Raw genomic sequence first — 17,373 nt, 5'->3', positions numbered from 1 at the left:
ACGTAATGCTGGCTATGATAGAAAGGTGTCAGAACACATAGTGCGTCGCAGCTTGCTGCATATGGGGCTGGGTAGCCGCAGACCGGTCAGAGTGCCCATGCTGACCCCTGTCCACGAAAGTGCCTACAATAGGCACGTGAGTGTCAGAACTGGACCATGGAGCAATGGAAGAAGGTGGCCTGGTCCGATGAATCACATTTTCTTTTTGATCATGTGGATGGCCGGGTGTGTGTGCATTGTTTACCTGGGGAAGGGATGGAGGCAGGATGCACTATGGGAAGAAGGCTGGCCGGCAGAGGCAGTGTGATGCTCTGGTCAATGTTCTGCTGGGAAACCTTTGGTCCTGGCATTCATGTGGATGTTACTTTGACACATACCATCTTCCTAAAGATTGTTGCAGACCACATACACCCCTTCATGGCAACGGTATTCTCTGATGGCAGTGGCCTCTTTCAGCAGGATAATGCGTCTTGCCACACTGCAAAAATTGTTCAGGAATGGTTTGAGGAACATGACAAAGAGTTCAAGGTGTTGACTTGGCCTCCAAATTCCCCAGATCTCAATCCGACTGAGCATCTATGGGATGTGCTGGACCAACAAGTCCGATCCATGGAGGCCCCACCTCGCAACTTACAGGACTTAAAGGATCTGCAGCTAACATCTTGGTGCCAGATACACAGGACACCTTCAGAGGTCTTGTGGAGTCCATGCTTCGACCGGTCAGAGCTGTTTTCTCTTTTACAACAGTAGCACACGCGCGCGCACACACACACACACACACACACACACCCGCCCTAATGAAAATCCATCCCATATAAACTCATTGGTATGGAGTGACTCCATTTGTTGTGTGTGTTTATGAAGGCAAGTGTGTGTGACAAAGAAATTGTCTGTGTGTAGAGTGTATGTAATTGTGGTGTTTGTGTACTCTGTGTATGTGTGTCCTTTGTCTCATGTTAATGACCTGTGTGTGTCTGTGTGATGACTGACAGATGCTGGTGTTGTGTGTTGTCATTCTACAAGAGATGTGACACACAGACACAAATAAATAATTATGCCAGAGCAGATACATTTAAATTATTTCAAACTAATGTTTGGGAGGAATGTTAAAAATGCAGAAAATTTTTACATTTTGGGAAGAAAATAATTAACCTCCACGATGCTAAAGTGTTGTGTTGACAATTGCCGAGGATATATGTATGGTTGCTAAGGATATGTGGTTTGTTGCTAGGGTATTCTTTGTTAATTTATAGGGCATTGCTAGGTAGTTGTTCAAACCTGTACAGTATGAGCAATAGCAGTAGTGACGCTTGTCTTAGCAAACACTACTTACAATACCAATTGTGAGTTGATTCTCATTTTTTTTTTTTTATTAGTTAGTTCATTAAAAACACATAAAAAAAAAATGCAACTCACATAAAACAATTACTTAAATATACTTAATATATAAATGTTTTCAATTACTGATTTCAAATTCATTTTGATATATTTTCTAGGGCTTAATGCCAAAAGTGGTGCAACTGTCCGGTGACTGGAAAAAAAGTCTCATTAAAAGCTGAAATTCTTGAAAAAAGAAATGTTAGCACACGTAGTTTCAAATAATCTTTTATTATTATTATTATTATTATTATTATTATTATTATTATTATTATTATTATTATTTTAAATAAGCAGTAAAAATGTCTTTGTTTTAAAATATTATTAGTATTTGAAAAACTTTTGTCTACCAAATCAAAGTCAGGTGGTGTAACTGACAGTAGGCCATTCTGTTGCCATGTGGAAAAAAAAGAACAAACATTAAACAGAGAAGACCTCTTTAGACCTTTAGATATTTTGACATTTTTATGAAAAGTCCATTCCGGTCATATGGAGTAAAGAAAACTTCTTTGGGTTTGTGACTCAAAAATTCATAATATTTGTAAAAAAGAAAAATAAATCCTTTAAAAATTATATTTGAAAACATTTAAAAATTAAGTTGTGTATACACGTATTCAAGGTGCAAGGAAAGTATTTTAATACCTTTCACTTGATGGTTGTACCACTTGACATTTTTAAAATCATTATATTATTTTTATTTTATTTTTTTGTAGAAAATGCTACAAATGATGTTATGAAATCAAATTTATGAAACTAGTATGAACACAAAGATTATGTGTCAATGAACTTGACATGTTTTAAACTAAATTTTGAACGTTTTCAGATTTTTTTCCTCATCAAAGACAACCCTATTTGTCAATGACCCAAAAATACTGTAAAAAGATGTTTATGTCACTTCCGAGAAAATTCTTCCTCCACTGTCCCTACTCCACGTTTATTTTTGCAATTAGTTATTTTTGTGATGGGGCACTTAGAGTTTGAGTGTTGTTAATATCAAACAAAACAGTTCTTTCTAAGATTCTATAAACTTCACATGAAAAAACTTTTTATGCATTTGATTGTCAGTGTGTGATATTTTGAGTGTGTTCTCTTGTAGTTTAGTACTATAAATGTTATTCCTCTTCTTTTATATGTAAATTACCACATCATCTACATTCTGGATTTGAATGAGAAACGAGGACAAATCCTTTTTTCATTCCTAAAAACAGAGTGGAAATCAGTGTTCTGTCCTCAGATCAGTTCTTATCCATTGTACTCTGATGTAGTTCAACACATATTGCTCAACACCCTGTAGGAGCAGCTTTCTCCTTAATCAAAACTGCAGGTCTGACACCCACATACACACACTCACACACAGACACATCCTGCAACAACACAGATTTTAGCATGGTTTGCAGTGAAACTTGCTGTATTCAGCACACTGATGTGTTAAAAAAAAAAAAAAAATAGTACCATAATTTGAGGCATTATAGGCACACTCCCAACGCAAAGGCTGTGTTTACAGGCAAACAGCAACATTATGCTACCTTCAAAGATAACTTGTTTTGGACACATTCTTAGGATGTGCTTTAACGTGTTTCTGTAGACCTTAATCCAATCAAAACTACTGAAGATTAGTAATACTATTCAGAAAGCAATCAATCAAACTGCAGTGAGCACTTCAGCACCATGGACAGTATTTCAGCACTTCATATCTCAGTACCATGGACAGTGTTTAAATGTTTTCAGTTGATGTACACTATATGGCCAAAAGTTTGTGGACACCATATGTGCTTGATGAACATTTGATTTCAAAACCTTAGGCATCAGTTTCCCCCTTTGCTGTAATAACAGCTTCCACTCTTTTGGGAAGGCTTTCCACTATACTGTATGTAGTAACAGGGCTGCAGGGATTTGCTCTCATTCAGACACAAGGCTATCAGTGAGGTCAGGAACTGATGTTGGTGGATGGGGCCTGACTTACAGTTGCTGTTCCAGTTCACCCCAAAAGTGATCAGTGGGGTTCAGGTCTGGGCTTTGTGCAGGCCAGTCAATTTCTTCCATGCCAGACACAGTAAAGCATTTCTTTATGGACCTCACTTTGTTCACAGGGGCATTGTCATGCTGGAACAGAAAAGGGCTATCCCCAATCAGTTGCCACAAATTTGGAAGCACACAAAGCCCAAGCCATTACATAAACAAACATAAAGATTTTTCTTTACTGGATTTAATGGAGTAACCAAATTCGCTAATTAGAAGAGGGTGTCCACAAACCTTTGGCCATATATTGTACATTTATTCAAGTCGAGTTGCTAACACTTTACAATAACATTCTATTCATTAACCTTTGTAAATGTACTAGGTGTCATGAACTAACAATGAAAATATTTTCAAGCATTTATTACTTTTGGTTAATGTTAATTTGTGAAAATACAGTTGTTCATTGCTAGTTTATGTTAGTTCATAATTTATTAACTAATGTTGAAGTATACAACTTTTAATGTTAAAAAATGTATATGTTGAAATTAACATTAACAAGATTAATAAATAGTGTAAAAGGATTGTTTATTGTTAGTTCATCATGTTATCTAATGTAGTTTGTTAACAGATACAACCTTACTTTAAAGTGTTACCAAGTTATTGATTGTCATGTGCACTGGGTAACAGGTTTCATTATATAATACAAATTCTTACTTTGTGTGTTCATGTTTGGCAATAGTTACATTAAAGAGGTAAATAAATAGCGTACAGAAATATAGAAAATAAAAATTTAGAAATTAAACTGAAAAAGAAATAACAAATAAATAAGTACTGTAAATACACATCTATGTTGTAATTGCAGATGATGAGGTAATATTGTAGGCAGGATAGAGCAAATATTTTTAATGTGCAAATATTATGATGACATCAATGTGCAAAATATGCTCAGTCCTTGTTTTGCCTGTACTGCATGTTACATTGAAGTTATGTGTTGGGCATAAGCAATTAATCCTAGTGTGAAAACAACGCATATTTCAATTTATTTCAAATGAAGTGTAAGTGCAGAATAGTTTTAAGTGAATTATAATGTATGAGGTTATGATGAGTTAGTAAAATGGTTAAATTCACCCTCATGTCATTCTAAACCTTATGTCATATGACTTTCTTCTGTTGAACAGGTGAAGTTTAGCAGAATGTTCGAGATGCTCTCTTCCATACAATGAAAATGGAAGGGGACCAGGAGCTGTCAATCTTCTAAATGGAAAACAAAAAAATAAAAGTAGTCCATACGACTCTTGCACTATATTCCAAGTCTCATAAAGCCATATGATAGCTTTGTGTAAGGAACAAACTGAAATTTAAGTCCGTTAAAATTATTCACTAAAAAATCTTGCTTGACAGCCGTTGTCACTTTCATTGTATGGAAAAGGGAAACCTTTACATTCTGCTATAAATAACTCTTTTTGTGCATGGAAAAAGAAAGGTATATGGGTTTTGAAACGACATAAGGGTGTATATATGATGACAGAATTTTCATTTTGGGGGAACGTTTCCTTTAAGAATAGATTAAATCTAATTCTAAAGTCCCAGGAGGCTGAGAAGTTTAATGCTCTAGAGTTTTCATGAGAATTTTCTTGCTGTAGAATACAGCCTGGAGAGGTGCCAGAAATAGACTGGCATGATGCCCAGTTATCCATCAAATAGGCCTGGCCTGATGTCAGACTGAAAGGCATTGTGGGAGAGTTCGTGGGGAAGAGATAGTGCTGTTTATACCACCCAGATCCACGATAAACAAGCATCCCCACAGTGAACTCTGGCTTGTATGGCAAGAGATGTTCGTACCTGTAATCCAACAGATCACACTCACAGTGTAATAGCTGAATTCTAAAGTGTCTCTAATACCTTTACAGCTGTATGGATGCTCAAGATGCACACTGAGCAGTGCGATAAGATGCATAATTTCTCAATGTTCAACTGAGCTAATGAAAAGTTTCTTTGTTGATTGAGGCTAGGTTCACACAGCAGGAGAATACTCTATGTTTGTCAGGCCTGTTTGAAGTGCTAAATTGGTAAGAAAATATGGAGTCATGTAGAGAATTTGGTAGTATAAATGTACACGGGATGAGTTAAAGTGCCCACGTACCTCCACCATTATATGTAGGGAAATAGTATGTGTGAGCTAGGAATTAAGTTAAACTGTCCTTATTCTACATTAGTATGTAAGGAAATTTGTAATGGAATTAGTCGCGTTCGACAACCATTATAAATTATATAAATGACAAATAACTAGATTATTTGTCTGAATAAAATTCTCCAACATTAAAATCGTAATACAATGTCTCGTTGTATCCGCTCACAATTTCTATTGTAAGGAATTATCTTTAATAAGGGAATTATGATTAATTCTCTTATTGGAGTAATATTATTCTCATGGCTTATTGAAAATAATATTACACTTATTTAGGTACAGCTTTGAAGCGAAATCTTTTAAAAACAGGGATGAGATTATTTATCAAAATATACCACAGTCAAATTATCTTTAAAATGGAAATATGATTAATTAATCATAACTCGTTATAATTAATTATAAACATTTGGATCAGTTAATAGAATTAACTTGATGTAGCTGAATTAACATTACAATCAATTAATCTGTTCGTCCAGTGAACACTCAGTATTGATCGTCTATCAACTCTCAGAAAGTATATTTTTCGTGGCCACAGAAAAATAACTCTTTCTTAGCATGTAGCTGTGATCAAATCGTTAAATTTACATTGATTTACAAGCAGACCAGCATCAACTCACAAGAATGTACACAAAAGCTTTATTTAACTAAATCATGAACACATAACTAATCTAAACAAACACATACACACAAATCACGCATACATGGGAAATGGAAAAGTGAAAGTGAATGAAACCAGAACAGAACAGGGGAAAGAAGCTATGACAAGATTCATTTAACCATCTGCAAGAACCATCCGTTTCTTACTTCAAAGCACATTTGTTAACAAAGGGGTTCACATCTTATACTAAACCTCTGTTTAGTTAGTTAATTGTAGGATTATTGCAATGCCTTGGCTGTTGAGAGATAGCCTGGATGCAATCTCAGGAGAAAGTCTTGATGGTTCCTTGAGTCGATGGTGTTGAAGTTGCAATCAATTTCTTCCGTGTTGAATGAAGAAATGATGATGAACTTGTGGTGTTAGTTTGACTCCATTATGGTCAAGGAAGTTACACATGGTTTGATGTGTTAAGGCCTGCCGGCCCACGACCTTGCGGTTGGACCGGGTGTTTCCGGTCCCACACGAGCAGCAACCATGAGCAGAAGGGAGAAAAAGAAGAGGAAAGAGAGAGAGAGAGAGGGAGGCCACTCCGACAGTGCCCATTAACTCCTGAGGGAGGCCACTCCTCTCGAGTTTGGCTTGACCAATGAGAAAGGTGCAATTTTCCAGCGGGAAAAGTTCCTTTGTTTGGAAGCTGACTCATTTGCATGATTGGAGTAAGCTAGCAGTTTGTGCCCCTTTATGCTCTGATTAATATAACAAGCATACAATGCATGCTATAAGGAGGTGCTGTACTCCAATGTTTAGGGCATCACACAAGGATTAATTTGATAGGAAGCATGATACCAATAATTTTACATCATCTAGTGGTTCTGTCATAAAGCATGCACATAATGGTATACAGTACAAAAGACACTATATGAGACATAATAATCTTAATAAAGTAATAATCATACATACAATGTCCTGAGGATATGCATGTTCATTTATAGTACAGTTTGTGTATAAATTAATGAAGAAAAGTCTGTTTTATGGGCTTTATGTGTCTTTCCTATGGGGGAGTGAGTTTCTTCTCAGCCACATTCCTTTGCTTTTGCATGTGGCTACCTTCCCCCACCTGGAATGTCTCTGAGGTCCACTAGTTGCTGTCAGCATAGGGGGAGTAAGAGCTGATAATGATTAGTGGGAGAGCAGACATCTCGGAGTCTGCTTGGGCCTACTTGGACCTTTGCTTGTTACGGTCTTGAGACGTCTGTTGGATTATTCATTAAATAATGAATAATTGTGTGTCTGATTGGTCCAGATGCTACAGTCACATCCTTTAGAACATCTGGTTGTGAAACCCAAACTTTGTGAATGTAGCCTTAATGAATGGTCTGATAGGAGTTGTAACAGAACTGGGAGGCCTACAAAACTGCAGTACTGCATAATAGATGAAGACGTCATTGAACTTAAAGGGCAGGAAATAGTAGGTCCTTAGAACATTGAAATCGGTTGAGTGTAAATTATTTTAGTCAGAGATCAGAGTGCATGTGTGTTCTCACTACCTAGAGCAAAATGCCTTATAAAGTGAAAACACTTAACCAAAGTGCATAGAGCTCACATTCTCCGTCCTGCGATCAGTTAACCTGACTAAATTATTAAAACTCTACAAAACACTGCCGGTGAGTGGACGGATAAGGAAAAATGTATAATTTATCTTTATTTAATCTTTCTATCTCTCTTTCTCTAGGCTAAGAAGCAGGATTTACCACGAGAGGAACAGGGCCCGTCCATCAAGAACCTGGATTTCTGGCCCAAACTGATCACGCTGATGGTGTCTGTTATAGATGAGGACAGAACAGCTTACACACCCATTATTAACCAGTGAGTACCACTCACACACATACACTACAATGGGAACATGCATTGAACCCATCAAAATGTATCTGTATTAGACAGCAATGACATTTGTGTCTATTTTGATTTCTCCAAAAGAGTTTTAGTGAGTGAGTGCTGAACAGACACTGATAGTGTTTCTCCAGCAGAGATTCACAGGCAGGCAGCAGAACTGAATAATTTAGCACACAAGACAAACAGAGCGAAGAATCATCTTTCCTTCACAATTTGTTTTTCTTTTTTGCTTTCTATTGAAGTCCTCTGCCCTTTCTCTTTTATCTCACAATTTTTCTAAAAGTCTAACTTTTTGCAGAAGTGTGTGAGGGCATGGGTGTGATGTTACTGGCTATACTTTAAACTTATAAAACTGTATCATTAGTTTTGATGGCAACTTTAGACCCGTGTGGAGTACAGAAAACAGCATGTACTAGTTTGGAATTTAATGATCTCTCACAGCGACTGCTGTGTGTTTGTGTTTGTTTATGTGTGCCTGTCTTTTGTTTGTCTTCAGAAGTTGTATTAAACATTTTAGTAATGAGACCAAAAGGACAAATGAAAATAAAACAAATAAACCACAGCCTTCCAGAGATACTCATATATTTTAGACCACAAATTCAGTGGAAATTATTGGTCAACTAAACATTTTTGTGGGATCCAAAAGTCTGAGACCACTAGGGTAATTGTTTCTATTTTGCATTTTTCTGTTTGGTACCTTTTTTTTTTTTTTTTTTTTGTCATTACATATTATATTATCAGAACACGAATTTGAGTGAGAACAGTTTTACATGAATTTCAGCATTTCTTAGTATTTGGTATGTACAGTTGGCCTAACTCTTTTGCTTTAATGACAGCATGCACTCGAGCTGGAATGGACAAAACCTGCTGATCCATGTTATCCAGAATGATTTGAGAATTTTCTAAAGAGTATCTTCAATTGAATCAAGGAAATCTGACCATCTGTACAAAGGAGTTAGCATGGCCAATGTCACAAATTTGCTTACTTTTGATTTGTGATCTAGAAATGCAAATTCTTAAACATTTCTTCTTCAATGAACTCTTCTCTTTGTTTTAAATTATTCAAAATTGAAAAACTTTTTGTTTTATTTCCAGGTTTAAAATATATCAGTGTGTTCTCAGACTTTTGAATCCCACTGTGAATCAGCAAAAAATATGTACAAAAATGTGCTTTATTTACTAAAAATGTACATATTTATATAAATTAAAAAAAAAAAAAAAAAAATATATATATATATATATATATATATATATATATATATATATATATATATATATATATATATATATATATTTGAAGACAGAAAATGTGCACTATCCATTGCCCCGAACTGACCCAAGGGGACACTAACAGATTAAGCCCTTCACTCTTGTCCATGGAAATATACACTACATGGCCAAAAGTATGGACACCATATGTGCTTGATGAACATTTGATTTCAAAACCTTAGGCATCAATTTCTCCCTTTTCTGTAATAACAGCTTCCACTCTTTTGGGAAGGCTTTCCACTATACTGTATGTAGTAACATGGCTGCAGGGATTTGCTCTCATTCAGACACAAGGCTATCAGTGAGGTCAGGAACTGATGTTGGTCGATGGTGCCCGACTTACAGTTGCTGTTCCAGTTCACCCCAAAAGTGATCAATGGGGTTCAAGTCTGGGCTTTGTGCAGGCCAGTCAATTTCTTCCAGGCCAGACACAGTAAAGCATTTCTTTATGGACCTCACTTGGTTAACAGGGGCATTGTCATGCTGGAACAGAAAAGGGCTATCCCCAAACAGTTGCCACAAATTTGGAAGCACACAAAGCCCAAGCCATTACATAAAGAAACATTAAAATTTTTCTTTACTGGATTTAATGGAGTAACCAAATTTGTTAATTAGAAGGGGGTGTCCACAAACTTTTGGCCATATAGTGTCCATCTCTCCATCCCTCTGCTGGTCTCTTCTGTACATCCTATAGAAATTAAGCTTGGTCCAAATATAATTTAATCTAGTCTAAATTGGTTAGAGATTGTTTTTGAGCAGTGAGGGTGGGGGAGGAGAACTGATCACTTCACTCACTAGTATGGTACGGCAGCTGATGCATTGGTTGCCATGGAAACAGCTCTTGTAATAGGGTAGTGCAGTAAAAGTGATGGCCGTACGAGGAATGAGCTCACATGTGAAGATATGCATGTCTAAAATGGGACAGGATACCTTAACACTCCTCTGGCTTCTCTCTCTCTCTCTCTCATAGTGATGGACGTGTTCCTAATGAGAGTAATTTACTATATTCATTAACATTTGTGTAATGATTGTGTATTTTAGAGAGTTTATGTGATGTATTATGGAAAACAGGGTTTGAATCAAGACCAGAAACTCCAGGATGCAGATTAATGCCAGACCCAGACTAATACCTGACCACCTAAGATCCATTCACAGACAATACTAGGCCCAAACCAATACCAGAAGTACTACCTAGGAGCCAGATCCAGATCAAGACTTTACATTTTGAGAGCCTGACCAACATTAGACTCATTAAAGCCCAAATCCAGACCAAGGCCTAATCCTAAAACCAGACCAGACCAATATCAGACGCACCAAAATTTATATCAATACTGTACCCCCTAAGATCTACACCCCAAACCAATACGAGACCCCCTAAGACAAAAATGCACAGACCTTACCCAACTTTCTAAAGCCTAGATCCAGACCAAGGCCTAACTCTAAGACCCAGACAATTCCCAGACCCACCTAAGATCCAGAACCAATGCCAGACCCTTAAGGCTCAAACACAGACCTTACCAAGCCTCTTAAGGCCCAGATCCAAACCAAGGCCTAAATCTAAGACTTAGACCAGACCAGACCAATATCATAACCACCTAAGATCTATACCAGACCAATATTATACACCCCAATATCCAGACCTGAAACCAACACCAAGCCCCAAACACAGACCTTACCTGACTCCTTAAGGCCCAGATCTAGACCAAGGTCTAAATCTAAGACACAGACCAGACCAATTTCATACCTACCTTAGATCTAGATCCAGACCAATACTATATCCCAGAAGACCCAGACCCCAAACCAATACCAGTCCCCTAAGACACAAACACAGGCCTTACCAGGCCCCTTAAGGCCCAGATCTAGACCACAGCCTAAATCCAAGACCAATATCAGACCTAACTAAAATTTAGACACAAACCAATACTGCATCCCCGAAGACCCAGACCCCAAACTAATACCAGACCCCCTAAGACCGAGACACAGGCCTTTCCAGACCCCTTAATGTCCAGGTCTAGACCAAGGCCTAAATCTAAAACCCAGACCAGACCAACATCAGACCTACCTAAGATCTATACCTAGACCAATACTATACCCCCTAAGACCCAAACCCCAAACCAATACCAGACTCATAAGACCCAAACACAGACCTTACCAGACCCCTTAAGGCCCAGATCCAAACCAAGGCCTAAATCTAAGACTAAGACCAAACCAGACCAATATCAGACCACCTAAGGTCTATACCAGACCAATATTATACCTCCACCCCCCACCAATACCCAGACCTGAAACCAACACCAATCACTAAACACAGACCTTACCTGGCACCTTAGGCCCAGATCTAGACCAAGGTCTAAATCTAAGACTCACTCCAATATCAGACCAATTTCATACCTACCTAAGATCTATATCCAGACCAATACTATATCCCCGAAGACCCAGACCCCAAACTAATACCAGACCCCCTAAGACCAAAACACAGGCCTGACCAGACCCCTTAATGCCCAGATCTAGACCAAGGCCTAAATCTAAAACCCAGACAAGACCAATATCAGACCTACCTATGATCTAGACCCTGACCAATACTATACCCCCTAAGACCCTGAACTCAAACCAATGCCAGACTCCTAAGATCCAAACACAGATCTTTCCAGACCACTTAAGGCCCAGATACAGGCAAAGGCCTAACCCTAAGACCCAGACAAGTCCCAGACCCACCTAAAACCCAGACCTCAAACCAATGCCAGACCACCAAAGGCTCAAACACAGACCTTGCCAAACCCCTTAAGGCCCAGATCTAGACCATGGCCTATATATTAGTCCCAGACCTGTTAAGACCAATATCAGACCCACCTAAGATCTAGACCCAAACCAATACTGCACCCCCTAAGACCCAGACCCCAAACCAATACCAGACCCCTAAGACCTAAACACAGACCTTACCAGACCCCTTAAAGCCCAGAGCCACACCAAGGCCTTAATCTAAAATTCAGACAAATACCAGACCCAGCTAACATCTAGACCTAGACCAAATACTGTGCTCCATAAGTCCTAACTCATAAGACCAGACCCAGACCAAGACATGTCAGTCAAGCACCATGCTGCCCATTTCAGTGAACGACAATAAAGAATATGATGAATTTATAACAAACAATTATTTTCAAACACTCAATATTCAAGTCCTCACCTTATTTTCAATGTTTCCATTTTATCCAAAAAAAAAAAAAAAAAAAATCTAATTTATTGCAAAAATCGTTAATTTTAAGGAGAATATCTCTCTCTGATAGAGAGCTAGATGAATGAATTAATGAATGACTACAGTAGCTGAACAGATTTCTGTATTGTCGCAATGATGCCTGTTTTTAATTCCAGGTTCCCTCAAGAATTGAACATGGGTAAAATTAGTGCTGAAATCATGTGGAACCTCTTCGCTATGGATATGAAGTACGCAATGGAGGGTGAGTTACTCTAAAGTTTTTTTTCTACTGCCTCAGTGGGTTTAGAGATATTTGCAGGTGAGTTTGTTCCAGAATGTTTTTTTTTTAAGATGGATCTGTTTGGATTTGAGACCACCAAACTCCACAAATCAACTCTTTCAAGCAGAACTCGGCCAAACTAAGTTGGTGATTATGATCATGTCAGGATTTGGAATGATAGTTTATGGATATTATTGGTGACGATTATAGTTTGTGAAGCTGATGACAGTAGGACTGTGTGGCATCTGTGTTTAATAGCTACATTTGGAACCGACTATCCTGGTTTCAAATTTACCTGCGATATTTAACCACAGATGGGCTGCTCTCAAAGGCTACACACACACACACACACACACACACATGCTTCCATGCCCCTGACCACAGAATGTCTACTTGGAAAGCTGAGAGAATGAAAGGCCACACACACACAGGCTCTGTATTTCACAGGTTCCTGAACCATCTTTAGGTTGCCATAGGAACCAGGTGCCAAGATAATGGGAATCTATGGATTTTACACACTGCACACTTCCTTGCTTTTGCTATGATTTTATTTAAATGGATTGACATGTTGCCATGAGATGTCACAGAAAAAGAAAATCTCTTACTTTTAACAGTTTTATTGTCATTTCATTCTCGTTTTCCACCATGGCTTCTTAGCAAATCTCTCTTTCAGATGAATATAATCCAGATTAGTGTGTGTTGCTAAATTGACATTAATGTGAGGCAACATACATTAGCATTAAATACAAAAGCACACACACACTTGTGTAATATATGTCAACGTTCATATTTAACTGAATTGGAACTGATTTCACTCTCTGTCAGTGAAGTATTTCCCTTATTTATAGTGGCATGTTAATTAGCATCTATTCTTTGAGTGAAGGAGCCCAATCTGACCCATGGGATTATTTGAGAATATGGTAACTCTTTACAAAAAGGTTCCATTTGTTAACATTAGCTAACAGCATTATTTAACATGAACTAACCATGAACAATAATTTTACAGCATTTCTTAATCTTGGTTAAAGTAAATTTCAACATATACAAATACATTTTTTTAAATCAAAAGTTGTATATGTTATCATTAGTTAAAGCACTATGAGCTAACAATGAACAATTGTATTTTTATTTACAAACATTAACAAAGATTAATAAATGCTGAAAAATATATATTGTTCATTGTTAGTTCATGATACCTAATGCATTAACTAATGTTAACGAATGGAACCATATTGTAAAGTGTTACCGAAAATATTCAAAAAAATATATATTCTGTGTTTATCTATGGCAGGACAAACTCTTTTTTTGTGTTGCATGTCATAATTGAACCATTCTTTTAATTACATGTGGCATTTGGCACTAACACATATTTACAAATTCCTGCTTTTCAGTTGAAAAACTGTACAACTTTTTAGTTGATTGTGGACTGTATAATAATCATCCAATAGACACACACATACACATACACATACACACAATAAAACCTGAAATTCTCATTTGTTCCTCAAATAATTGAAGAAATACTAATCTGATCTGCTCCATAGCGGTACTGTATTTCCAATAAATAACCATATGTACACATTTCAATCCAATCTGAACTCATTCTGCACTGTATGGTGTAATATTGACAGTATCTGCTTAATAATGTTATTGGGTCTACAGTGATATCGCAGCATGTACTCACTGCTGTTTGCTGAAATAATAATAAAAAAAATATTGCAGATATGTAAGCTCGAAGCTGTCTTGGCACATGTGCGGTCAGCATTTCAGATCTCATTTTGATCAATGTCTGTTGTTCTGCGCTGTTACTGAGAACGAATTCCTGTAGCCGATACGGATCTGCACCAAAAACATGCTGATTCAACTATTAGTGTTCACAGTTGATACTGAGGTTGCAGGCAGTAGGTGTCTAGATCAGAAATAAGTGTCATCCAGTATTGAGCGATGAACTTTACTACCACAGTTATTAGAGTTATATCATACTCATAACCTGATCATCTGTTAACAGGATCTAAAAAGGCTTTTACAATATTGCCAAAGTATTAAAGTACTCATAACCTGATCATCTGTTAACAGGATCTAAAAAAGCTTTTACAATATTGCCAAAGTACTCATAACAGTTTATGATGTAGTTTTAATTCAAAAAAGTAAGGTTTTATTTCAATAAACAGACTACAGTTGTACAAGAAAGTAGAGTTTGGGTATGGGTAGTTGTGAAATATTCAGGGCGGAGTGTTTGTGTTTATTGATATGGAAGTGAGATACAGTAGTGCCTATGCTGGGGGTACATTTAAGTACTGTATGATTATTTTCCTTCAAAATAAATAATATAATATTTTAGCTGTTGTGTCGGGTTATTTCATCTTAATGCATTAAGCAGTAATCCACAAGCTGTGTGATTTTATTATGGTTTGGTGGTGTTGTTATGCACAATGCAAACATAAGCCCTCTTAGCCATGGTAAAATCATTGTAATGCATGGCCTAAAGTGGCTTGTTGCAACGTGGCAAGCAAAAGACTCCTAAGTTGCATTTATTAATAATAGTAATAACAATGAACAATTTTTCTGACTATTAATATAGTTCTGTAGGCTGATGTTACTGTAATATACAGTAACTGTAAACTGTTTATAGTTTCAGTGGTTTGCATTAAAGGGATAGTTCATCAAAAAAAAAAAAAAGAAATTTCAGTCATTGTTTACTCACCCCTGTGTTGTTATAACCCAATTTGACTTACTTTGTGTTTCTTAACACAAAGGGAGAAATTGTGAAAAACAAACAAATTAGTGCTCAGTGATGTCATACAATGGCAGTTTATGGTGACCACCTCTTCAAGCTTCAAAAGGATGCAAAAGTATAATTCAGAAGTCTAATAAATTATTCTATGAGACACATGATTGTTAAGAAAGCATATGATGAGCTTTGGTGAGAAACAAACCGAAATCTAATGTATTATTTAGTGAAATTGTTGACTGACTGCTACTCTCCTCTGCATGTTCATGAGACTGCACAAGAGAAACAATTCATGCAGCCCCCTCGTGACGTGGGGCGTTCAAGAGAAAACGTGCTTTGTTTATCTAAAAACAGGTCCACCACAGCAATAGAAACAACAGAACACAACACAGCTGCACACAAACCAAAGAACCAAACGTACTAAATATGTCTGATGAGTTTGTAGTCAGATAATAGATGCATTACTTTTCCCAGCCTCATTTGTTTGAAACAGAGTACTCAATCAAACTGAGACTATGTTTTTGTTCATCTCCTTTTGTGTTTCACTGAAGAAAGAAAGTCATATGAGTTTGGAATGACATGAGGGCACACCGCAAAAATTGTACTCTTAATTAGTATTTTTGTCTTTTTTTTTTCCCCAGTAAAAATATCTAGATAACATATTCTTAAAACAAAATAAATTTACTTGACAAGCAAAATCGCATAAGATATTATGTTTAAAAAAAACAAAAATCTGCCAGAGGTGTAAGAAAGATAAACTTCTTTTCACTTTGAAATAAGCTTATTTTTCTTATCCCATTGGCAAATAATTTTTTCTTGTTTGAAGCATTAACCTCACTATATTTAGTTTGATTTCACGGAAAAAAGGACAAAACATCTTATGCCATTGTGTCTGTCAAGTAAATTGATCTTGTTTTAAGAATGTCTTGTCCAGATAGACAAAAATACTAATTAAGAAAATATTTTTTTTCAGTGCACAAACTATTCCTTTAGTACAATTTAAACTTGGCTTTTCCAATCAGGTTTTAGAGCCAGAAATCTCATTTTATAAAGATCCTTCAGCATGTTTGGTGGTCTGAGGTTCATTGTGTGGTGCAACACCTTACATCAGTGGAGAAACTGCATTATGGATTACAGCAAATCTACTCTAGCGCCCTTCCACCCCTGTGCCGCCACCTGCCAAATGGCCAAACGGCTGTACAGCTAAGATTAGGAGTTAGAGTAGTGGTATGCAGCTCTACATCTGCATATAGATGTGAGAATAGTGGTTCTGTGTGGTTTGTAAGGTGTTCTTGGTGGTTTCTCTGTGGATGATTACTGTCCCAAGTCAAAATCATTTTTTTTTTTTTTTTTTTTTTGCCTGTTTTATCATCTGCCAGGTAAAAATCATAAGTCCAATTTCTTAGAAAACTAATAGCACACCTATCCTCAACAAACCACTGATTTGAGGTATGTGAGTCGGTGTGAGTCGAGTTACATGTCAAAGTTTAATAATTAGGGTTAAAGTTTTGTTGAAATACCTCACGTTAAGTATGAGCAATAGTAATAGTGATGCTTCAAGCTTGCCTTTGCAAACACCACCAAATAAATATCAGTCTGTGTGTTCTGCATTGACATCAGCATCCACAAAGCTGTGAAAATCTTAGTTTGACACTGACGCCTGAAATCTTCAAAGTGCAGCTTCACACAAAAGACTTCACAAACACGGCAGCAACACAGCAGGAGATGGAGGCATTTGTGTGTGCGTGAATACGTGTGTGTATGTGCAGATGCTTTCACCCTGCAGCAGAGGAATATTGAAGATGAGTAGAGCAAAAACACCTACCTGACAAGCCTGTCTTCTTTAATATAGACAGATGATTTAGGAGATTCTAGAAGATGCTTT

General features: G+C 37.0%; 1 protein-coding gene across 1 annotated transcript in view; it reads left to right on the top strand.

Annotated features, from left to right (window-relative positions):
- LOC127416634 (protein unc-13 homolog C-like) overlaps positions 1-17,373 on the top strand; it is a 190,274-nt gene that overhangs the window by 89,341 nt on the left and 83,560 nt on the right. Inside the window, exons 18-19 of the mRNA XM_051656078.1 lie at positions 7,855-7,988; positions 12,654-12,739. Coding sequence (XP_051512038.1) covers positions 7,855-7,988; positions 12,654-12,739 — 220 coding nt within the window. The remainder of the gene's footprint in view (positions 1-7,854; positions 7,989-12,653; positions 12,740-17,373) is intronic.

The sequence above is a fragment of the Myxocyprinus asiaticus genome, chromosome 26, assembly GCF_019703515.2.
Source record: "Myxocyprinus asiaticus isolate MX2 ecotype Aquarium Trade chromosome 26, UBuf_Myxa_2, whole genome shotgun sequence".
Taxonomy (NCBI): Eukaryota; Metazoa; Chordata; class Actinopteri; order Cypriniformes; family Catostomidae; genus Myxocyprinus; species Myxocyprinus asiaticus.
This window is presented reverse-complemented; position numbering and strand designations above follow the sequence as displayed.